Genomic DNA, 26,186 nt, shown 5'->3' on the forward strand with positions numbered 1-26,186 from the left:
TATCACATCTGGAAACCATTTTCTCTAGGTTTATGTCAAGTTCCTGCTACAAGCCAAAGATAGCTTTGATATCTGAACTAATACATTATAACAACAAATACAGCATATCAGAAGTGACCGCCTTTTACTAAAAGAGAAAGAAGACTGATAGTGCACTAAATTCTGCAGATATTTACGTATTAAAAGCAATTTTGGCAATCTTTGGGAATTCAGCATCCCTATGTAGCTGTTATCTTTCTAAGTGGATCATGTGTGGTTGGTGTATGGATGAGAATAACCAACCACTCTACTCCCACACCTCCACAATTTAATTCAGTACTTGCATTCTCCTCCTAACACTGTTCCTCTATAGCACTGGTTCTCAACTGGAGACAGTTTTGCCCCCCAAGGGAAATTCAGCAATGATCTGAAGACATTTTCCACCGTCACAACTGGGGGGTAATGCTGTCATCTAGTAGATGGCAGCCAGGGATGCTTTTAAAAGTCCTGTTTTGCACAGAACAACCCCCACAACAAAGAATTATACAGCCCAAAATGTTAATAGTGCTAGGGCTGAGAATTCCTGTACTATCCTTTTAAAACCTGGAAAAGGTAAATATAAATATCTACCTTATAGCCAACCGGCATGACAGCAAGATGCTTCTCGAACTCTATGGACATATGAATTGTCTGGGGATCTTGTGAGAGATCCCTACACTACTTTTTTGGGCCTGTATGAAACAAAGAATTGGTAAAACAATAACCAAAGTTAAAAAGGGAGGGGAATCCTTTTCTATTTCCACGAATTAGCTCAATTATAAATGTTTATGTCCCAGTAAATTTAGGATTGACTAATCCATGGAAATAAGCTGTTAGAATTCAACAAAAGAATTCACTATTTTTTGTGCTCTCTTCTTTTAAAGGGAACCTAAACCACAATGTATGAAAAGTGAATTAAATTTGCTCAAATATCACATATCAAATCCTTAAAATAACAACTGGATTTTCCTGATATTTCTGAGGGAAAAAATTCTACAGCTACTAAAATTGATCTATTTATATGTGTAAAACATTCTATAATGCAGTCAGTTACAAAGAAGCAATTTAGAATGAGAACTCAGTTTTTGATAACCACTCAAATTTTACATTAGTTTGTTAAAAGATTGATTTTTACATCTTATCACAAAATTTCATTCCTGGAAATGCTTACATTTAACACTGGCTTTATTCACACACTACCCATCTGTACATTAAAGAACAAGCATATTAGAAGTAAATGTTTTATTCTTCCAACTAAATTCCAGTACTACAAGAGCAGTAAAACAATGATACACTGGGGGAAAAAAAATGCAGCAATAAACATTTGTTAAAAAGACTAATAGAATAAATAAAAACTACCAAAAAATATATATATAAACCCATTCTGAAACCCAAAGAAGTCCTGGAATACAGAAATGCCCTCCTCCTATTTCACAGAAGCACTATTTGCTTAATATTGTCCTGGGATTACATTCTAAATTATTAATAACTGGTTACAGCTTGGTTGTAGTGCACAATTAAAATCACACAAACTTCAGTCTGAAGTGTCATTCTACAGTTTTATTTACACAACCAGTGAAGGGCAAGTTCTAGAATACCAGCTTTAATCCTTTTCAAACATATCATTAATAAAAGAAGCCAAACTGTAATGAGACAGCACATGAGGCCACTGGTATTAATACAGGTAGCAAAGGTCCATATCCAGGTGGTACTGACATCAGAGAAATCTCCAAAACCAGATGCTGCCTCTAAGAGTGGTTACCACTGACAAAAAGCTTGAAATATCCTGTATTCACAGGGGGGTACTGACATTGCTGCATGTCATAACTGGGACCTCTTGCAACAACTCAACAGGAACAAGGCAGCCCACATATGCAGAAAATGTGATTCATGAAACATCTAAAGAGAAGAAAAGGAAAATTAGTGCAAAGTGCAAGTCAAAATTCAAACACATACCAGACAGTCATCCCCAATATTGCCCTAGGTATTTAAATAACCAAAATAAGTCTTCTAAGTTCTTCTGCCACCTATTTCCTCCATTTTATGTTAAATTCTGTTTTTTGGTATGAAAATTTTTACAATAAATGTCTTCTCTTTAACAGACTCAAGGGTGAAATACTTACAACTAGCAGGCTGTTCTCCGTATCGTCGCATTATTTGATCATGCGTAAACTTCACAAATGCATCATATTGTTCTATAAACAAAGGTATATGTCAATTATACAATTTTCAAAGTGCCTGGCCCAATTTTTAAGGGCCAGATGGATCCGAGATATAGTGAAACAATCCTAAATTGGCACTTTAACCAGACACACATAACTATAGGAATAACAGTGTATCAAATAGAAATGACATGTAAGTCAGTTGGGAAGCTTATCCCCTGAATGGGGTTTATTTTCTAATTTAATAAAAACAAAGAACCTGAAATAAAGATACCTTTCTAACTCTGGAAGTTTATTATAAGTGGTATATGAATGACAATGAGAGGAAAGAGAACAATGAAAGCATAACAAAATACATTATATTCAAACACATCCACCTGTAACCTAATCAAATGCCAGGAGTAAAAGATTAGGTTAAGATAAAAAGATGCTGTATAACTAGCAAATTCTCTTACCTATCTTAAACACTTTAATTCTTTAAAAACCTAAGTTTACAGTAGCTATATCCAGTAAAAATCTATGGCTTAAAATTAGAATTTAAGCATTCTGATTTAAGTTACTATACATACTAAATTTTATTTACTGTACATAAATTATCAAATTTTCCCAAGTTTTTCAAAATATCAGATTCTCACAATACAGAAGCTTGATATACTCTAAATCGATGCTAACAGCGCCAAATACCTATTCGAATGATGGCTAAATCGTATAAGATTTAAAGTCCAAATATCCACAGCTAAACTGAAGTAAAAACAGCTAAAATCTATCTTTAGCACAGGGGAACAGCAAAGGAAAAACCTAGTTCACTAATACTTTTGCTCTTCTACATGGCTACCTAATACTCTTTCTCAAGGTCATTAAGATGAGCTACAAGCTAAAAGGATCAATTCCTTCCTTGAAAGGAATCTGCTGCTTAGAAAATATATTATACCAGCATATAGAAAGGGTTATCTATCTGATATGAAATGCACATGGGAAATGATGATGAGTTTCTGGGAAACTATAAAATAAACTCATCTCACACCTGCAAGTTTTGTATTCAATATTTCTTCATACTCTTCTCGAACTTTCTCTTCACGTTCTTTCAACAGACGTTCACAGATCATCCCAACTTGCCGGAGAGTGAATAAGGGCTGTTCTTTTTTTAATGGGGAGGATGTTGCAGATGAAGTCCCTATGTATAACAGGAACAAAAAAACAACATCTAATTTAGTGCCATCCCAGGAAGCATCTTTCTAAGCAAAAAGAGGTTTCATTCAGATCATTTCAACGATTTCAAAGTTTTTATATATATATATAAGCATTTTCTATCAGATTTTAACAAAGGATTTCCCAAGTAGTTTTACAACAGGTTTAAAGCACTAATCCTATGTTATGACTGGAAAAAAAACAGCAGAAAGTAATCAAATAAGGGGAAAACTAAGTGCCTAGAGGTAAGTGGAGAAAATTTTCTGAAGACACAAACAAAACTTAGAACAAACATCAAACATTAAGAATGGATTCCATTACATGCTAGTGTCCTCTCTCCATTCTGGCAAATACCACACCATAAAGTGTTCTGGTGCCTAATTTACAAACTCTCCTATAATAGAAATCAGGGACATTTCTGGTCTAAAGCTTAATTTCATTTAATCCCAAAGGAGTGCCTAAGCAAAGACACTGTTATGCTTCAAGGTCACATGCAATATCTAAACAGCCCACAACAAAGTGGAGATTACTCCATCGCCATTTCACTCCCATTTTCCAAACACTTTAATTTGGAAGGGCTTTCCATGACCAAAATAAGAGAAAAATAGATTTCATGTTGGTTCAATAAAATCTTTAACTTAAAAAAAGAAAAAAGTACAGAAGAATGTACACAGGGAGCAGATGTGGCTCAAATGGTTGAGCACCCACCTCCCACACAGGAGGTCTCAGGTTCAGTTTCCAGTGCCTCCCAGAAACTAAAACAAAAAGCAAACAGGTGAGGGAAGCGGATGTGGTTCGAGTGACTGGGCTCCCGCCTACCACATGGGAGGTCCCTGGTTTGGTTCCCAATGCCTCCTAAAGAAGAGCATGAGCTGGCACAATGGGCAGATGCAGCAAGCTAATGCAATAAGAGACACAAGATGACATGAGTGACACAGCAAAGCAGGAAGCTGAAGTAGCTCAAGCAATTAGGCACCTCCCTCCTACATCAGAGGTCCCGGGTTCTGTTCCCAGTGCCTCCTAAAGAAACAAGGAAGATGAACAGACACAGCAAGTACAAACAACAAGGGGGTGGGGAGAACTAAATAAAATATATCTTTAAAAAAAAAAAAGCAAACAGGCAAAGAAGTCAACTTAGGAGCTGATGTGGCTCAGTGGTTGAGAGGTAGCTTCCCATATCCAATGTCCTGGATTCAATCACCGGCCCTAGTATCTCAAAAAGAGTACATAAAGCATGAATCCCCTTTTTAGAGATATTTACCCTAAGAATGTAAATTCTCACCCCTTGCTAAAGAAGCATAATTAGTTATAGAGTGACCATGAATTCCCTTTAAATTAACATGATATAAGAACATTTCTGTTACTGGAAAAGCATATTGAAGCATCAAACTGATAATAATGATATGCTCAAAATTACATAATGTCATATAAATATGCTGTCATTTAAATAAGTTCTAAAGCAACCTAAACCCAAAAGTACCTGCAACATCAGTATCTGCCAATATCATTAATAATTAGTAAGGAAACTTTTTGGGGCAAGTATTTTTATACCTACTAGGATTAAAGCTAATTTCCATGATATATGAAAGGAGGAGCACTGATCATTTTTATTTCTTGCTTATCTGGATTTTGTATTATTTTTCTAATGTAGTTTTTGTCTCTTAATAGTAACAGCTAAAAGCCCACTTTATGAAAGAAAAAAACTCTTCAAAATATATACATAATATGCAACACTTAAATTTTATGATTAAGAATTCTTAAAGACTATTAATCTAACAGCCATGAGGACTTATTGGGTACCGAGATACTTCTTATTAAGGATTTTTTCAGAAATGCAGTCCTCTTTAAGTACTACAGAAGGCACTTTGATTTTCCAAAAACACCATTCCCCAATTCTTACAAAGAACACTTGAAATTAATTTTTTGATAAGTTAGGATTATGAGTCATCCACTGTAACAACGCTGCAATTATTTTATAAACATACAAATACACACTCGTTTGTTATTGTTTCTTCCTCCTGCCCATAAATTCCTCTTTTGACTTGCTCCTTAAAGCCTACAGTGGCTGGAACCAGTTAAACATGCTTGTTAGAAGTGTGTCTATCTCAAAAATAAAGTGCACCAACTTTATAACATAGTTACTAAGGCTCTTTATCTTTACTTTGAAATTCCAGCTTTGTTAGTTGAAGCTGCCAGTTAATTGGCCTTCTGAGAAGTAAACTGACCAATGAATAATGATGATCTTGGTCTCCAGCTGACAGTCTGGTCTCCAACCCTCATCTCCTCTTACCATGTTTTGTCCACTTACACAGGGCCGCCAAATCTGCAGTACTGTATTTTTAGTTTTATTATTTCATGTTTCCTAACCTAATTTTGACTATTTTATGGCTTTGATTGCTTTTCTATTCTCCCAAATGTTCTTATCCCTGCAAAAAAGGAAGGAAAGGAAGGAAGGTAAGGAGGGAAGATGGAACTAATTCAGCCAACTGCTGTCACAAGAAATACTATTTTGCTTGAGAACTCTACTAAAGGTAAAAGCCACTTTTGATGGTTCTTTGTCAACAAGAAGATATTCGTCAACTTTCCTCTTCCTATCTTCAAGCAGCCCTCATTTTTCTGCTTAAAAATATATATATATCTGCAAACCACTCTGTCCAACAAAAGGCTGGTACAAACAAATAGAGGACCAGAAAATTCACTTTTAGGAATTTATCCTAACATAAGTGTCTTCTCAGGGAATATGTACAAAAATGTCTGCACACACTGTAACAGCAAGAAATCCTAAGTCCATTATCAATAATGGAAAGTTAAATAATTATAGCAAATCCATAAAATGGCCCAGTATTCTGTCAGTCTATAAGAAATACACGATATATTGTTAACTTAAAAAAAAAAAAAAAATGGAGGCTACAAATAACAGCACTTACTGAAAGTCCATTTTGGGGAAATTATATATTATCTTTGGATAATGGGAATCCAGGTGATTGCTTGTTTTTAAGAAATCATGTATTACTTGTATAATTTTTCTTAAAAATCAAAGGGAAAAACAGGAACTTAACAGACTGAAGACAATTTGGGTTACACTTTTCCCATACCAAATACCATTTCCTTTCACTTAATAGGTTTATCATTACCTGGTGAAGCTGGTCCACTGAGGAGAAATGCATGTGGTTGTGCATCAGAGGCACAACACGGATCTGTCTGTTGGAAACTAGTTTCTAAATGTCTTCTCTTCTGCATGCGTTTATACTCTTGTTTTATGTTATACAGAATTTGTTCTGAAAGAAAAAAAGTTAAAATTTGGCAAGATAAAAAGTTCAAGTTAAAAAAAAAAAAAGTTTGGGTTCAACAATTATTTAGTAGAATCAATATACCCAAACTATTCCCTTCAAATAATATCCAGAAAGCTGACATTGAGAGAGATTAGTTTTTGTGTATATGGGGGCATACACACTAGGAACTAGCAAACATACACCACCACTTGGAATTAAGCTATTCAACAATATCGTTCTTGCTGAGAACTGATTAGCAAAAAATAAAATAAATACACAAGTCTTATATTTAAAATAAAGGTCAGGGAGTCTGTACACCAAAACACACATTTTACCCAGATTCTTGAGTTCCCAATTCAAAGCTTATTTATTCATCACAAGTAGAACTATTAGAACAGACTATTTCTCACCCATAAATAATGAGAAATGGGGAGAACTAAGTACATTTAAGCACACACCACTGAGAAGTGACAGGATGGCAAAACAATAGACAGGGATATTAAATTAACATTAAGCTCAAAAGAACCTAAGACCATTATAGGTTGTATTAGCAGTAAATAATTATTTTGACTTAGGGGAGGGGGAGACAGCAAACACCATGTAAAACAATGGTACATAACAGGTACTCAAATGAGAACCACTATACCAGAGCACAATTATCATTAATCACAGCCATCAAAAAGAGGGGTAAAGTTATAGTATGATTCATTTTAGAAAGATTTCGCATTCAAAATAGTTACTATTTGGCATATCTAGAATGTCCCTGCCTGAGGTTTCCACCCTCCTCCAAAGAGACTTTCTCATTCATACACACATTCTCTCTCTCTCTCTCACACACACACACACCATAGTTCCTAAATTAATGGTTGGTTATCCATGTGAAACTGCATCCCAAAAAATATACTAATCCCAATACAAATCTGTCCCTTATATTGGAATGATAACAGTTTGTAATTTAGCTGTACTTAACATTGTTCTTAATATAATGTTTAAATTGCAGTTTTTAAAAAAATGTTAACTTTTGTCCAACACAAGTTATGGTCATCTTCAGTTTTTTCCCCCAGGTATTTCAAATAGTTTGTAATTTAAAAACAAAGTTACCAGTGTGAAATAACTAGTAGCTGAGCTAAAAGGATACCTTGATATAAATGGGCTCCCCAAGATTCACCAGTGATGTCCTCTAAAACTAGTGCAACATCCTAATACCAACCCACACAAACACAAATATTCTTATTTTTTAAATTACAGAACTCTTTTCAGTGGCAATATTCTAAAAGGTTATCAAGGTATCTATTTAAATATCTGGTAGACAGAAAGCTTCACTCTTATCGCCACTTCCTGTTCAAAGCTACCATCATCCTGATCTTTATTAGTCACAACCAGAGACTTCAGGGTGTACGAGCTTAGAGTAACTTGTCTATAACATGGATCTTTTGTGTCACATACACTCTTTTCTGTCACTACACAGCTGTTTCTCAGCTAACGTTACTTTCGTCTCCCTTTTGAGTCACAAAATAACTAAAGCCGTACCAAAAGAATACGTATCACTTAATTTGTTCATTTGATTGTCTCAACAAAGATACAACCCAGGATTAAGAGATGGTAAAACGTTTTAAAATTTGCTGTGTAAATCTCTAAACCATTCAATGCTTAGAGACATTGCTAACAAGCTAAAGAATCAAGGTATAATTTACAAATGACAAAATTCAACTTTAAGTGTACAATTCAACAACTTCTGATAAATGCATAGTCCTGCAATCACTACAACTATGATAAATAACTTTATCACCACAAAAAGTTCTCTCATGCCCCTATGAAGTTAAATTCACTGCCCACCCCCCACAATATAGTGATCTGCTGTCACTATATAATTTTGCCTTTTCAACAATTTCATATAAATGGAATCATACAGAGTATAAACTTTTTGTCTGACTTCTTTCAGCATAATGCTTTTATGATTCATCTATGATGTTGCATGAATCAGTAACTCCTTCCTTTTAATTGATGACTAGTATTCCACTGTATGCCTATACCACAATGCATTTGGTTTGTTTCTAATTTGGAATTATAATGGCGTTCTTAGGAATATTCAAGTGAAAGTCTTGGGTAAACACAGGTTTATTTCATTTGAGTACAAAAATACCCACGAGTGGGACTGCCTGATCTTAAAAGTATATATATGGTCTTACTATGTAAGAAACGGCCAAACCACTTTCCAGAGTGGTTGTACCATTTGCATTCCCACCAGCAATGAATGAGAGTTCCAGCTGCTCTAAGTCCTTGCCAACAATCACTACTGTCAGATAAAAAGCTGAAAGAAATTTGAACACTATTACTGGCTGCACTGCTTTTTATATCTAATATGATGAAACTATGTCATCTAAGCCTCACTGTACCCTCAAATGTCTAACAATGGTTAACATGTGATCAACACTGCTATGCAGTAAATGATCCAATTTAACTAAGCCAAGATCTCAGGAACACAAGTAGCAAACAGCTAACTGCAAGGCACAAGCTCAAATTATCTCAGTTCAGAGGTATGAAGAGTTCTAAAACCGATTCCTCAAGAAATTTCTCCAGATACCATATTCCAAAACTTACAATGCTGAATTAAAATTAAGTATTTTTGCCGGCTCATGTTGCTTCTATACAAACTAGTTAGAGACTTTCCATATATTAATAAATTATTTAGTCTACATAATCATAAACTACTTAGATCTAGCCATCTCTTATCAAACTAGCAAGTGACATTTTATTCCAAGTACATGTAGTATCCGACATTGTGTTCCCAATGCAAATTATGGTCCATTAAAGAAAAAGTTAAATAAAGCCTCACTTACATTATCGGCAGCAGACTCCAATTTTTACCATACAATCTTAATATTTGGCTTATGAAGCACAGTCTGAATTTACAGCAACCGTTTAAAGCAAAATACAGAGACTTGTCATGAAGATAATTAAACTACTTTACACTTTTAGACCATGAAATACAGCTAAGACTTTTCCACTGTATTAGGTTAAGTAAAAGCCACTATTAGCAAATTCTATGACTCATGTCATTTATTTTTAAGGTACAGGAGTCAGGGATTGAACCCGGCACCTCTTATGTGGGAAGCTGGTGCTCAACCACCGAGCCACATTGGCTCCCCTGAGGTGGTTTTCTTGTTTGCTTGCTTGTTTTTGTTTTTAGGAGGTCCTGGGGACTCCATTCATTTTCATTCCAGAATCAGGTAAATGCCATTGAAATTCCTAATAAAACTTTCTTCCTTAACAAGCAGGAGAGGTATCAATAAGCCAGAATTCTGCAATTATTAAATAGGAAAAAAAAATCCAGGTACATGTGAAAAGAAAAGGCCTGGCTAGAGGCAATACTAACCTCTTATTTTTCTTAGTTGACAATGATTAAAGAAAATCTGGACACCATAAATAAGGACAACAATACAAACAGGAATCAGTTGATGTGATAAAAAATAACTGAGCTGATGAGGGAAGGAAACAGCATAAAGATGGACAGATAGGGGGAAGCGGACTTGGCCCAATGTCCATGTGGTCAGCCGACCACATGGGAGTTCCGCGGTTCAAACCCCGGGCCTCCCTGACCTGTGTGGAGCTGGCCCATGCGCAGCACTGATGAGTTTAAGGAGTGCCGTGCCACGCAGGGGTGTTCCCCGCATAGGGGAACCCCGATAGAAGAGGTCACAAAAGAACACACAGCAAATGGACACGGAGAGCAGACAACTAGGGGTGGGGAGGAGAAATAAAAAATAAATCTTAAAAAAAAAAAAAAAAGATGGACAGATAGCAAAAGGAAGAACATGGAATGAGAGGCAAATGAAAATGTGTTAAAAGGAGAACCACAAGATGGGGAGAAGCAGTCAAAGTATCTTTCTAGAGTCTGTAAGACAAGCTCAAAATATTTGATACATGAAACTAAACTTTTGCACAAAAGTTTTAAGTTTAGGAGTAAGAGACCCTTTTGTATCACCGTATATGCCAACATCATTCATTTTTCTATGGAATATATTTGAAAAAAAATGTAAAGTTAAAGTGCATATAAACAGACAACTCAATGGGCTTAAAAAATAAACTGAAAAGTCTGTCCGTCTACATGAATACGGATAGTTACAATTACGTACAGAAAACCTGCCATAGCCATTAAGACCTAAAACTAAGAAACTGTGCCAAATAAAATAACAACTCTAGGGCTCTGAACTACATACTAGGGATTGCCATATCAATTAAATCAAAACACAAATAAGAGTTGCTATGGAGGCACATCTTTGTAAATTAGCTATTTTCCCAGAACCATCTGTCCAGAAACAGAAACTGTTCATACATTCTACTTGAAGTAGTGTTAAGGACAATTTTTTTGTCCAGCCAAGAGCTTACGAAAAAAAATGAGCTATACCAATTTCAATTCACTTTAAAATTACTGCTATGTCAAAGGGACCCAGGACCAAATTTAACTTAAGATAGTAAAGGCACTCTTACAATTTTAACTTCTGTCTGAATCAGCATGACTCCTACCTAAGAAGCATAAAACACCTGCACAGTTATATGTTAGGGTATTATGTATTATACCTTAAAAGCATCTGGTTTAAGTTCTAAATTTACATTTTATAAATATATTTTACTGGATTAGAGGTAGTAATTTATCTTCCTACAACAGGAAGAAGAAAAGCTATAATCACTATAGGTCAAATTCTATTACTCCACTGATACAACAGCCAATGATTACTTATTTGAAATAAATAAGTCAATTTACTTATTTGAAATAAATAAGTCAATTTACAAGAAGTCCAACAACAATCAGCAGGTATCTCCTATCTAAGATCCAAGAAGCTTCACACCTCTAGGGTTTAAATACACTAGATTCTAAGAGGATATGTTTACTCTGTTGCTTTTGTTGTTTAGCTCTTTACTATTTGCAAGTAGCTTCTCAAGTAGCTAATAAGCTATCTGACCTACTTATGGAGAATCATTATATAACATAACAAACAATACAGTGATTCTTTCTAATATATTCTTCTTTGGACTTCAGCTCACAAAGTCAACTGGCAATTTTATTTAAGCTCTTCACCTTTATCAACAGTTGTTCTGTAACTCCTAACTTGCCATCTAGCTAACATTTTACCCCTGCCAAACTTGTTAGCTATACCTAACCGCACGATCTCAACTTTTCATAATGCTTGCTTCTAAGAATTCCTTAAATGGCATATTCTCCATAATAATTTCCCAATTACTCAAATGTAATTAAGTTCACTTTTTCTAGCATCTTTCTTAAAAAACAGAATTCATGTTCATCATTGTGTGTCTGACAATGAAAAAACACATTTGCTTTTCTATCATGTCTCCTTTAAAAGAGCAATTAAGGGAAACGGACTTTGGCCCAGTGGTTAGGGCGTCCGTCTACCATATGGGAGGTCCGCGGTTCAAACCCCGGGCCTCCTTGACCCGTGTGGAGCTGGCCATGCGCAGTGCTGATGCGCGCAAGGAGTGCCCTGCCACGCAGGGGTGTCCCCGGCGTGAGAGCCCCACGCGCAAGGAGTGCGCCCGTGAGGAAAGCCGCCCAGCGTGAAAAGAAAGAGCAGCCTGCCGAGGAATGGCGCCGCCCACACTTCCCTTTGCGCTGACGATAACAGAAACGGACAAACAAGACGCAGCAAATAGACACCAAGAACAGACAACCAGGGGAGGGGGGGGGAATTAAATAAATAAATAAATCTTTAAAAAAAATAAAAATAAAAATAAAAGAGCAATTAAGACCGTCTCTCACACCAGTACTGACTGGAAGTCCACAGACATCAGCTTTTGTTTATCTCAAATATTTTTTAATGTAAATTATTTGTGAACACTTAAAAATCAACAGATTTCACAAAAATTCTGACGTCTGATGCTGTGGGCTACTGGAAAGATCTGACAATAAAAATACCTGACAAATTCCCCATGGCTGGCAAAACCAAGAGGAATTATCTGAACTAAAAGATACTAGAGGAATCATCTCATGGAAACTGAAGGCAGGCGGCACCCATATGACTGCTTAGGAAGATTATTAATGACGACAAGAGTGGAGGTGAACCTAGAACTAAGTTGTGAGGAATTCCCAGGTTTAATAGCTAAGTGGAGGCAGAAAGGGATAGCTGAGAAGTGGAGGAAAACTGTTGTTACAAAAGAAAAAAAGCTTTTCTAAAAGAAGGAAATAGTCAGTAGCATAAGGATTGGAATGAGTACCATGGAAGTCACTGTGACTTAAAAGCTGTATTGAAAGCACAAATACCCTAGGAGTGAGATGAAAACTGAAGAAATGGAAGCAAGTTAGTCTACTAGACAGCTCTTTGAATATGGCTTTGAAGTAAAGGAATCCGGATGACAGCTGGAGAATAATGAGGGTGTTTTATTAATATTTACTTTATAATGGGAAAAATGAAAGTATTTAAAAACAAAGACCTAGTGAGAAGAGAAAAAGGAATAATCAAGAGGATAAGGTCCCTTCATAGAGGAGGATACTTAGAGCACAGCAGCTAAGGGGAGCCAGTGTGGTCAGTGGTCTGAGCACTGGCTTCCCACATACGAGGTCCCAAGTTCAATCTTCAGCCCCTGTAACTCAAAAAATAAAATTTAAAAAGAACATAGCAGCTAAAAAGCACATGTGAAGTGTTTTAATTATCTTATTTAACCCTCCACAATGACACTTAAAGAAAAAAGGATAGGCCCAAATGTTGGTAGGGGTCCCAGAAAATGAGGAAATATTCAATTCATGGCTTCTATTTTTCCTGTAAAGTAAGAGGCAAAACTATTATGAAAGGCAGAGCTACTGCCAGGACAATGTAGAAAGTTTCATTTGAGACTGCCCTATTTTGACTGTCTCTAGCACTCAGTGACAGGAAATGCTCTTAATTCTCACAAAAATCCCCGGAAGTAGATTATCATGTGCATATTTCTACAGAGGAGGAAAATGAAGCTCAACTCCAAGGTCTTCCAAATGGTCCCACGGCAAGAACATGGCAAAGCCAGGCAGATTCAGGACAAGCTCTCATCCACTACCTTGGCCAGTATTTGCATGAATCATCTAAAGTTATAATAAATCACAAGGAAGAAACCTAACTCTTAAAAACAGAATACCAGTCAAGACAGAACAATTACTATCATGTATTTACTGACATTTTCATTCCCTAAAACTTGAAAAATTTTCATTGTCAAGACAGAGTAACCAGGGGAAGCTGAACCTCAAATTAATATGGAACTGCAAGGAGTCCCAAATAGCCAAAACAATCTTGAAAAATAACAGAGCTGGAAGACTCACACTTCCCGATTTCATATTACGAAGCAAAAGTAGTGAAAACAGTGTGGTGCTGGCATAAAGACAGACAAATCAATGGAACAAAACTGAAAGTCAGAAACAGACCCACAAATCTATGGCCAATTAATTTTGACAAGGGTGCTAAGTATACACAGAATGGAGAAGTAATAGTCTCTTCAACAAATGTTGTGATATCCACATGCAGAAGTTAGACGCCTACCTGACCCATATACAAAAATCAACCCAAAATGGAACAGGGGCCCAAATAAAAGAGCTAAAACTAGTTAAAAACTCGTTAAGAAGACAACATAGAAGCAAATCTTTAAGACCTGGGATTCATAATGAATTCTTAGACATGACACCAAAAGCATGAGCAACAAAATATTTAAATTTGATATTAGCGAAATTAAATTTTTCTATCAGTGCACAAAGAAAGTTATCAAGAAAGTGAAAAGACAACCTACAGAATGAAAGAAAATAATTTCAAACCCTTATCCAAAATAAATAAATAACTCCTAAAACTCAACAACAAATTTTTCAACCAGGCAAAGGACTCAAATAAATTTCTCCAAAAAAGATATATGAATGGCCAAAAAGCACATGAAAAGATCATATTCAACATCATTAGCCTTTAGGGATATGCAATTAAAACTATACTGATACCACTTCACACTCACAAGGATGGCTATTATTTTAAAAACAAAACAAAAAAAATAAATTTTGGAGACAATAGAGAGGAAGTGAAACTCTAGTGAGTTATTGATTAAAATGTAAAATAGTGTATCCATGTGGCAAGCAATATGGCAGTTCCTCAAAAATTTACATATAGAGGGAAGCGGACTTGGCCCAATGGATAGGGCATCTGCCTACCACATGAGAGGTCCAAGGTTCAAACCCAGGGCCTTCTGACCTGTGTGATGAGCTGGCCCACATGCAGTGCTGATGCGCACATGGAGTACTGTGACACACAGAGGTGTTCCCCACGTAGGGGAGCCCCATGTACAACAAGTGCGCTCTATAAGGAGAGCCACCCAGCACAAAAGAAGTGCAGTCTGCCCAGGAATAGCACCGCACACACAGAAAGCTGACGCAGCCAAGATGACACAACAAAAAACGAGACACAGATTCTGGGTGCCACTGACAAGCGGACACAGAAGAACATACAGCAAATGGACACAAAGAGCAGACAACTGGAGGGGGGGGCAGAGAGGGCAGGGAAGGGGAGAGAAATAAATATAAAATTTAAGAATAGAATTAATTAGCACTTGACCTGGCAATCCCACTTCTAGGTAGAGACCCAAAGAGAGTGAAAACAGGGTCACAAACAGATATTTGCACGCCAATGTTTCTAACAGCATTATCCACAACAGCCAAAAGCTGGAAACAAGTCCATCAAGAAATGAATGGATAAAGAAAATATGGTACATACACACAATGGCATTACTATTTGGCCCTAAGAAAATGACGTTATGAGATATGCTGCAACATGAGAGAACCTTGAAAATGCGCTCAGTTAATCAAGACACACTTCCGCCTACCACATGGGAGGTCCAGAGTTCAAACCCAAGGCTCCTGACCTGTGATGAGCTGGCCCACGCACAGTGCTGATGCACGCAAGGAGTGTCCCCCGCATAGGGGAGCCCCACATGCAAGGAGTGCACCCCTTAAGGAGAGCTGCCCAGCACGAAAAAAGTGCAGCCTGCCCAGGAATGACTCCACACACACGGAGAGCTGATGCAACAAAAAGAGACACAGATTCCCAGTGCCACTGACAAGAAAACAAGCAGACACAAGAGACACAAGAACACACAGCAAATGGATAAAGACAGCAGACAGCTGGGGGGGGAGAGGGGGAGCGAGGAAGGGAAGAGAAAGAAATTAAAAAAATAAATCTTAAAAAAAGAAGAAATAGGGAAGCAGACTTGGCCCAATGGATAGGGCGTCTGCCTACCACATGGGAGGTCTGCGGTTCAAACCCCGGGCCTCCTTCACCCATGTGGAGCTGGCCCATGCACAGTGCTGATGTGCACAAGAAGTGCTGTGCCACGCAGGGGTGTCCCCCGGGTAGGGGAGCCCCACGTGCAAGGAGTGTGCCCCATAAGGAGAGCCACCCAGTGAGACAGAAAGTGCAGCCTACCCAGGAATGGCGCCGCACACACAAAGAGTGCTGACACAACAAGATGATGCAACAAAAAGAAACAGATTCCCGGTGCTGCTGATAAGGATAGAAGCAGTCACAGAAGAACACACAGAGAATGGACACAGAGAGCAGACAACTGGGGGGGAGAGAGAAATAAATAAATAAATCTTTAAAAAAAAAAAAAAAAAGAAGAAGAAATGAATGGATAAAGAAAATATGGTACATATACACAATGGCATTACTATTTGGCCCTAAGAAAATGACGTTATGAGACATGCTGCAACATGAGAGAACCTTGAAAATGCACTCAGTTAATCAAGACACACAGGCACATAAATTGTATGACATTATTTATAAGAGATGACTAGAAATAGCAAAATTGCAAACAGAAAGCAGATAAGCAGTTCCTGGGGAAGGGGGAAAGTGTTCATTTTTTAAAATTTTCCAATAAAGACAGTAGTTATCAGACTAAGTGTAATTCTCATGTACCAAAAACCCTAGAACAGAGCAATCAATGGCTATAAAAGAACAAGTTATTAAGAAACCTCCACATTACATTCAGATATTTATGAAAGGGCTACTTCAAGAGTCTTTAAACTGCCCCATCTTAGGACTGGCAGCCATATCCAACCAGAATATTTTATTGATGTTTTAAGTGTGAGGATTAATTCTAAACTGACAGGTTAGCATTTGCACACGTAGAATTGACAAGAGTGCCAGCTTCTAATAAAGCACTATCTTACCTTGGACCACAGATGCTTGTTATAGTGAGGATGAGACTCCCCAAAATCTCCTATACTTTTAACCAATCATACCACTTGAAGTTTTTCCTCCAGAGAATTCTATTTTAACATTAGGCAATCCCCTATAATAATTAAAAGGCACAGCTGAAGGGCAGTAATGTTTTAAAAAATTGGCCTTTCACAGATTTTCAAATTCCACTTTCTATTCTTCAATTGTTAATCAGTTCCACAACACTATCTTATTTTTAAAAGGAAAACAAAAGAAAAAAATCAACTCTTCCTAATCTTTCCCTTTAGTTTTTTTTTTCCTTTTTTTGGGGGGGGGGGGGAGGGGGGTGTATTTTTCTAAGAATTAACATTAAGAGAAAATGAAAACTAAGCCAAAGTCAAACTATACCTTCTGTTTCAAAAACTCAGCCAGTAAACAAGCTTCACCCTACACTTAAAATCACTTTTAAAGTTTCAAGGACAGTAATACAGTGTGATTTAACCAGTAAACCAATTTAATGCTTAACTTAGATGCCAAGGGTGACAATAATGCTAATTTGGAAAATGTCTACAAGGAGCTAAAATAGGTATACTGATAAAGCATAAAGATTAAGTGTTTTAATTCAAGTTTAGAAAGCTAAAAAGCTAAGTATCAGTGGTGGCTGTCCTTAAATAGTCCTTGGAGTCTTTGCCTTATATCTTTTCTTCTGTGCCCGACCAGCAGAGTATCTAGAACCAAAACATGTTTCATAAAGGTGTGAACAAGTGACTTCTAGAGTAGAAGTCTCATTCTTTGGTAATGTTAAGAAAAAAGAGATACATGAATAAATTTAGAAATTGCAAGTTCAGTATGACCTGGCTATGACATCTGTGATACACAAAGTCTAATGACATAAGATTTCTAAAGGAAGAAAATAAGTAGCTAATCTATATCCCATGGCAAATTAACATTTATTAATAACTGCTTTTCAGGCTGCAAGTTTTAAACCACCACCACCACCACCACCACCACTCAAACATAGCCTACTAATACCAGAAAGGTTACAAAAATCTGGCATAATGTTAAATTTTTATCAATATGCTCCAAATAAATATCAAAGCTGACAAAGCTGACAAACACTAAAATTTTAATTTACCTGCAAAGATTACCTGTTCAGTATAACTGAATGACTTTATCACTTAAGAAATTTGCTGTAAATCATTCAATTCTTTTAGAAATAAAAGATCAGAATGTCCAAAATCTCCAAACTCAACCCACGCTATCACTTTGCATTCTTCTTTAACATAAGATGAAGAAAAAACAAAAGATTATTTTAAAATAGGAAAAATACTCAAGTAGGGCACGTGCACTAAATCTTTCTATTCTCAACCTTCAAAAACAAAAGTATATCTAATACTGAGCTCCCAGGTCTAAACACTTAGGAAAAGGCCTACCTGTGTAATGCACAGTAGATTCTTTTCCTCTGAAGCCATTCAAAAATTGAATTTGTTATTCTCCCTTACATCAGATAGTCTCTGTGGCAACCATGGTGCGTAAGAGCATCCATACAGAAAGTGAGGCTAACCTCTGACCTATCCATATTTAACCCTGTGTTTTTCTATGTTATGCTCAAGCATTATTTTTCTACGTTCAAAATAGCTCAATAATGAATACATCTATACTCCGCTTTTCATGGCCATAAATGTACAGGATTCGTAAAAGCATAATTTATAAAACTATGAAATAACTGAAGATATAGTCCTAAATAAAATACCAAATTTAAAATCCAAAGTACAACGACCATTAAAAACCATTTATTTGCCAAACCCACCGAGAAACTAGAAGCAATTTAGCAGCTGTCTAAATAACCACAAAATATTAAAACACTTCTAGTTCAATATAAATGACATCTGAAGTGAGATGCTGCCTCCTCCAACAGATATCTCATTTGTTTGCCTAGAACCATTTATACTTCATTTAAGCCAGCTGGTGTCTCTGCTTGGAGGCATGTCTAGTGAACAATTTATGCTCCTGTAAACCCTTCCCCATTCACAAGCTGCAGTTTCCAATTTTAATGGCAAGTTTCCAACAAATACAATTGAGTTCTTACAAAGGAATTTAACTCTTCATCCAACTCAAATCCTAAGGCAGAGTAAAGCAATGGTACCAACACATAAACAAAAGATAGGAACATGCTCAGCAAACTCACAAATAAGTTGACACCCACAGACTATTCTGTCGCTACACAATTATGAAAAAAATGTGTTGGACTTAACTGGATTTGACTGACAGTCTCTTGTAATGTTAATATTTTTTATTTCTTTCTTAAAATTTTTTCTTGGCAATAGCATGACAAGTAATAGTCTGTAAGATTTAACTAGTAATAGTCTGTAAGATTTCAAAAAGCAACCCAGAAGAATAGAACACTCTGAATCTGTTTTCAACTAACTTTCCAGGATTAGTACTGATGCAACTACTAGAAGCATTCATTTCCCCTACCATATTCAACGCTTGCCCCCACCCCCACCCCCACCACCTCTACTTATCATTCATTTGTCCTTTTCTCACATCCAGAATTACTAACAAACCTCACTGCTGACACCAGAGACTAGGGGTGGGCAGACCTTTTCTTCAAAGGGCCAGAGAGTAAACATTTGAACTTTAGGGCAATAGGGTCTCTGTTATAACTACAATGCTGCCAAAGCATGATGCAAGCAGCCCCAGGAAATACTCAAAAAGAATGAGGATGGCTGTGTTCCAATAAACCTTTATTTATGGACACTGAAATCTGTATTTCGTGTAATTTTCACAGCATGAAATAGTCTTCTTTTGATTATTTTCCAACCATTTAAAAATATAAAACATTCTCAGCTCCTGAACTGTACCTAAAAAAAAACAGGGCCATAGTTTGCCAACCCTGGCCCTAGACCCTGGATGGCATTTCTGAAATACTACCTCAGGTGTCCCAAAGGATATCTAACAGGTGTTTCAACAGCCAGGTTTGGGATATGCTACACATTAGGGTCCCCTAAAAAAGTCACAATGCTAATTAACATAATAAAAGTTCCTTTTTCCAGATGTGAAGTTGCAACAGGGAAAATATTTATTTTAAATAAGAACAGTCATCAAGACAGACTTTGGAATCACCTTCCTGAGATGACTAAAGTAATAGCTAGGGTTTAAAACTTAAGTCCAAGTTTCTTATTAAAGAATACCTGACCAAAAAGACTTAAAACCATTAGTAAAGCCCAACATAACTTCAGTTACACCATCAGAAAACACTATGCATCCATCCAGAAGAGAACAACGAAGATAAATTATATAAGTGCTCTGAAAAATATTCACTTCAGTATTCCAGTTCTAAATTATTCCAATTATACTTGAACTTACAGAAGTGAAAGAAAAACAGAAGAGTTCCTGTAGAGCCCCAATCAATCTCAATTTGTTGAGCCACTGTCCACTTCGGACCCCAGCTACTTGTTTCAGCTAAGGATATATGGGTACTCACTACTGTGAAGTTTAAGAATCACCACTATAAAGATAGGACTCTAAAAACTAGGTACATGGGAAAAAATTATTTCCAAGTTGGGTGACATGAACACTGGAAAGCTCTTTGATACCTACACAACACTGCAGCTCCCATTATGACAGCACTATTACAAAAACCAGTCAGAAGCACACCCAAAATTGGCCTTGTGAGCACAAAGCCAAATTAAATTACATTTAGGATGTCATTCAAATTTATAGTAAATTCAAAACTTTAGAAATTTTAACTGGTTTTCCCAAGTTAACTTTTTATAGTATTTTCAGATTAGTTCAAAAAGCTAAATAATTTTTAATAAAGGTCAGTTAGGATTTGTCTTTAGATGTGAGGGTATGATCAAATTACCAAAGTGGATGTGAAAAAGCATCTAAAGAGACAGCTATATTTTGGAAAATGAATGTAAATTTATTGAATGAGCCACTTAAACTATGCAGTAATTCTAGTGGTTTCACTATTAGTCCACTTATTTTAGATAATGAGCCAACTCATAACCAAGGATTAAAGTGTATCAATGAAATCACAAATTTTCAATGATCTTTCTGAATAAGTTCTTTTAAAGTGGGGAAGAATGTCACAGCCCCCTGGATGGTTTGCTATATGCTCCAGACTATTTTGGCACTGGGATATACTTTAACTCCCAAACCCAAAACTGTATTAATTTATCCCCTAGACTGAAATTTATTACTGATTAATCTACAGCTGTTTTTAAATGGTCTTCTCAATTGTTAAACATAGATTCCCTGACACTCTTTAACAGGACAAAACACCAAAAGTAATGTTAAACAGAAGAAGCTCGTTTTTTAACATGTTTCCTTTTTTTAAGTAAAGCCAAACAATAATTCAACGTATGCCTTTATATAGAACACAGTTTAGGTATAGTCATCAGATAAACTATCTGTAAATTCCTTTGAAGGCTTACTACAACTTCAAAACTGCATATCCTTAAGTTAGATCAAATATTTAATAGCAAAGATAATAACCTGGGTATTTGACGGTCCCCTCACAGATCTGGAAAGGAGATTTAAAAATCTGACTTCAAAAAAAAAAAATTTTTTTTAAGTCAATTCCAAAAGGAAGTTACCTAATATAAAGGTATATATTGCCCAGAGATTTTTTTTAATAGCTAATCATTTAAATGAAGCACGGCAAAGGCTTTGTCTATGGGTCATACTACTACCATAGGCTCATAAACAAAACCTTTGCACGCTACACACAAAGGAAACAGATTTACACTTCAAGTCCACAAAAGCCTATCCTAGGACTGTGCCAGGGGGACAACCTAAGGCTTTCGAAGTATTAAAAAACCTGGGCATATACATGCTGTACAAAGCGGCTCAAACCCATTTCCCCATAGTCACTTTCAGGAAATGTTACAAGATGAAAAGCAAAAATAGTCTTTAGTCCCTTGGAATCTGGGTATAATTTATTATTCTTAACGCCTAGATTTTCTCCCACCGTACTTTGTTGGCGAGAAATAAAGCATTTCCAACTAAAAGCAACTGCTCGCCCCATATTTGCTATACAATTTGCTTTTCATTAAAAGTTCAAGATTTCTTAAGGTCTGAAGGTATATAGCGTGGTCATATTACCATACTCGGGAAGAGCATTTTCTTTGTTGTTGACCCTGCTAGGAAAACAGGTCTTGACTCAGCCAAAGTGGCGTTCTTGTGGGTGATTAATGACAGGCCTAGATCTCGCCCCAGTGACATCCATCCCCACCCCCCACCCGCTCTGAGCTAAAATCAGCCATGTCTCAACTGCAGGAGGGGCTGCCGCCTCGCCTCAAACCACCCAGGTCCAGAGTTAATAGCTGCAGCCAATCGATTCAGGAAAACAAGACATCGAGATTCGGGTTAAAGGTGACCCTTCTCTCGCCTAAATGCCTTCTCTAAGCATTTCCGCTGGGGCTCTCCAGCCGACGGAAACACCCAAGTCCAGTCATTCCGTCGAAAGAAAAGATCTTCCTCTTCCCCGTAACACCGGCAAAGCACGGCTCCTACCCACCCCACCCCCCGACCGCCCTTGACAAGGCCATTTTCTATTGTGTCTCCGTAGCCAGAGGGACAAATTAAAAGAAAAGCGGTTGCCCGACTACTTTGCCAAGAACCCCGGGCCAGCCCAGCTCCCCCATCCCAGCGGCCGCAGCGCACCCCGGTGCCCTAGTTCCCTCGCCCACGCCGGCGGCCGCGGGGCCGGGACCCACCTGTGGTGAGGCGGGAGGAGACGTCGCCGAAGGGGGAAGGCTCCATTCGAAGATACTTCTGCGGTGAAGCAGCGGCGGCCGAGAAGGAGGCGGCGGTGGCCGCGGCCGCGGCCGAGGGAGAGGCGGCGGCCGAGGTGGGCGCCGACAATGGCGCACATCGCCTCCGCTTCGGGGACGCCGGGCTCAGCAGCGGGTCGAAATCCAGAGTCCTTTTCAGGGTAGCTCCGCACGCCATGGCCAGGGGCAGCGGAGGAACCGGGCTCGGGTGGGTCGGGGAGGGGTGGCGGGAAGGGGGAGGGGAAGGGGAGAGGGGAGCGGGGACTCGGGGAGAGCCTAACCCACGGGCTCAGGAAGAGAAAGCGGAGCGCCGGTGGAGGACGAGAGAGCCGCCGCCGCTGCCTCCGCGGCAGAGGCAGTGGCCCGCGGCCGCCGAGGCGAGACCGGGAGGGGCGGTAGCGGCAGCTCGCGGCAGCTCACGCCAGCCGCGTCAGGGGGGTTCTTCCGCCTCCTCAGGCGCGGCTCCCTCGGGAGAGGCTCCGGCCGCCCCCGCTGTCCGTACGAGCTTTGCGCCGCGCCTAAGCGCTCCTGCGCTGAGACCGGCTCCCTACGGAGGTCGATACCAGTCCTGTGAGGTGTGTAGCTGGAACGCGGCTCCTAAAGCACACAACTAGGGTCAGTAAGTGGCCAGCGGCAGTCGATGCGGAGGGATTGCGAGGTGAGGCGGAAGCAGGAGCCCAAGCGAACACGTCCACCCGCTTCCACTTCCCCTGTACGACTCTTCCACCCGCCGCCGGCTCCAATATGGCGTCAATAACAACGCCGCCGATTCAAATTCTGCGGCCTCAGGGCGCGTGCGCCTAGGGGTGGGCACTGAGGGAGCATTCAGGGAGTTGTAGTTTTTAGCTGGGGCAAAAACTGGAATAAAAGGCGCTTAGGGAGCGTCAAGGAAACTACGACTCCCGTCATGCAGGGCGCGAGATTCCGTGTTCCGGGTTGGAATTTAAATCCCCCTACACAGCTTGAGTGTAGAAGAAACTGAGCAAAAGAGAAACAAGAGTCAAAGAGAGTGCGAGAGCGGAAAGTAAACTGGTGGGGAAAATAGATTAATATAAAGAACTCAATATATAGCTGTCCTGATATCGCTCCCATAGTGATTTAACAACCGGCAGATAGAAAACTAAGCTAACCTAATACTCCAAGACAGATTAATTTCGGTAGCAAAGGTACCAAAAACAAAAATCTGTCATATAGAGCTCTGAAGTAGGAATTAATGAGTAGATTATGGAGCCTTCTTAGTACTGAGAGTCATTGTATCAGATTACAGGATCCTTGAACTCGATGCTTTGCATTCCCATGTAGTTGCTTGCATCCACTTACTAAATTCTGCAAAGCCAGTTTTGCTTCTGTGGTTAATAGGATTTGAACAAAGTATGGAACCAGATTGCTTTGATTTGCATAAAAAGCAAATGATATCAGAAATAGTATTATCCCTGTTGGGCAATAAAATGTCTAGGTGGTAGTCACTGGACCCATTTTGAAGCATATCATTACTCCAATATAAAGTTTAGTTATGTGAATTCCATATTATGAAATTATAGATACCAAATACTGGCTTTCAATGCCTATTTCTGCACGTTGTTTTAGTAACTGAAACATGTTTTGTAGCAGCTTTGTATTTTACTCTTTATACCATTTTTGGACAGTGGTTCAGTATGTTCTTGTTTCACAGAATTGTCCACCATCTCAAAGACCAGCAGTCCTGCTTGCACTGTTTTTGACAACTTCTTAGATTACAGTGTTTCAGAAATATATTTTGAAAAAGATCAGCATTTAATGAAACAGCATCTGAACCATGACACCAGGTAACTTTTTACTAAAGTCTAAACACTCCATGAAATCCATGGTACTGTGAAATTAACAGAATATACACATTTTATGTAAATGAGTAGGAAAAGATAAATTAACCTATGGACAACAAGTAACAAAGCATTAATATTCTTGATAAATATTTTCTGAAATTACGATTTGACCTTAAGTTATAGAATTTGAATTGGAAAGGGGGAAGTGGAATAAGGGGGTCATTATCATCTGAGATAAATTAGACTACTTGTAAATTGAGGAAACAATAGCTGCCTATGTAGTCACCACAGCACAACCTATTTGCACATGGGTCTCTGGCAAGATTAAACAATCACAGGGATAGGCAGCTCCCCCTTCTACCAGAAATTAAGGATCTTTTCATACCTAAGAGGGACTCTCCTGTTCATCCCTCTGTTTTTACTTAGGCTCTCTGCTCCATAGCTTTTAAAACAACCCAGGAATTAACTCCTGGAAGCCTTCTGCAATCCTTCAGGTCTAAATTTTACGCCCAGAGACAGAGGCAACTATGTTCATATCTTCATCATTACTCTCACCACACTGTAATAGAATCTTCAGGTCCTGAATCTCACTCTCCACCCACAGTGTAAGTTTCTTTCCAATAGTACTGTACCTTTGCACTTTAGTAGATGCCCATCGAATGTTTCTTAAATGAATATTTTATTACCATATGCCCCCAGCAACCCACATCAGCCTTGTCTCTTAAGATAGATATCTACTAAAATAGTATATAAAATAGAGCGGAAGAAAGCTGTTTTTTGTGTGTATGTTGTTTTTGTTCTTTGCAGGGATGGGGGAGTGACTAAAAGAATATTTGTTAGACAAAATTGAAAATAAAAATAGTACATGAAAGTCCTTAACATCGTTGAGAATGAATTTTTATTTTGTTGATCAAGAGGAAAAGGAAAACTACTTTACACAATAATAAGTTGAATCAGGTCACATGAATTTAAATATATAGATGGGCTAATGGCTCCAGTGACCTACACAGGTCAGAACTGTACTTGTGACTCAAAGACCTAAAAGTTTAAAGTCTTTTAATAGAATAATTTTTCCATTACTTAACAAGTATTTTCTGATTTGTACAATCTCAAAAGCTTCTGCTGAAAATCAAGCTGTTTTACCAAGATGCTGATCTGTACTTAGTATTGGTCTTTTCTAACACCTCCCAAAATATTCTCCAGGATCTGATTCTGATGAATCATTCTTTGACTAAAACCAGTAGAAGTAGATAGAGCTGGATGATGCAAAACCTCATCATTCTCAACCTGAAGATCCTCTTTGTACCATAAATCATTTTCAAGTTATTTTTTCTGATATTAAGTAAAGATAAATGCAAATATATAAGGTGTAGCAAGGTGTTTGCTGGCTTTACTTGCTGAGCTTGTATAATCATGGGCTCAGCATTAGGAACAGCAGTTCTAATTCAGGAGCCTAGGGCAGAAAAAAATGTTTAATCACTATGTGACTGAGTATAGATAGGGAAGAATAGACATTGTAATTCCTTCCACATAAGATTTTGCAGGCTGGTGGTAACCTCTTCTAAGCACCATATTTAGAATACACACTATTTTCTGTTGTAGCTATCATATGGCTAATTTACTGTGGCTTTGTTATTCTGAATTTGGGTAATTATTTCGAGTTGATTGGGCATATCATCAAAACCATATATCTTCAAGTGACTACAAGAGTTTACCTAGATTAGTCCCCAACCGTAAGACAAGATTACCTGTAAACTATCTGTCTGACTCTTCCTAAAGATTTCCAGAA

General features: G+C 38.0%; 1 protein-coding gene across 1 annotated transcript; it reads right to left on the minus strand.

Annotated features, from left to right (window-relative positions):
- Positions 1 to 1,245: 1,245 nt before the first annotated feature.
- AKIRIN2 (akirin 2) lies at positions 1,246 to 23,347 on the minus strand. Its single transcript, XM_004454502.5, has 5 exons — positions 22,539 to 23,347; positions 6,503 to 6,646; positions 3,205 to 3,354; positions 2,142 to 2,213; positions 1,246 to 1,917 (listed from the first exon to the last, which is right to left on the minus strand). The coding sequence occupies exons 1-5, from the start codon at positions 22,771 to 22,773 to the stop codon at positions 1,907 to 1,909; spliced, it is 612 nt and encodes a 203-aa protein (XP_004454559.1). The 5' UTR covers positions 22,774 to 23,347; the 3' UTR covers positions 1,246 to 1,906.
- Between the last annotated feature and the right edge of the window lie 2,839 nt (positions 23,348 to 26,186).

The sequence above is a fragment of the Dasypus novemcinctus genome, chromosome 11 (assembly GCF_030445035.2).
Source record: "Dasypus novemcinctus isolate mDasNov1 chromosome 11, mDasNov1.1.hap2, whole genome shotgun sequence".
NCBI lineage: Eukaryota > Metazoa > Chordata > Mammalia > Cingulata > Dasypodidae > Dasypus > Dasypus novemcinctus.

What these genes read in the sequence shown, in the direction of transcription:
- AKIRIN2 (XM_004454502.5), bottom strand. Translation starts at nt 22,773, where the DNA reads ATGGCGTGCGGAGCTACCCTGAAAAGGACTCTGGATTTCGACCCGCTG. An exon ending in CAGTGGACCAGCTTCACCAG is followed by an intron (nt 3,355 to 6,502) that starts GTAATGATAAAC and finishes TGTTATACATAG; the next exon opens with GGACTTCATCTGCAACATCC. An exon ending in ATTGAATACAAAACTTGCAG is followed by an intron (nt 2,214 to 3,204) that starts GTGTGAGATGAG and finishes CTTTGTTTATAG; the next exon opens with AACAATATGATGCATTTGTG.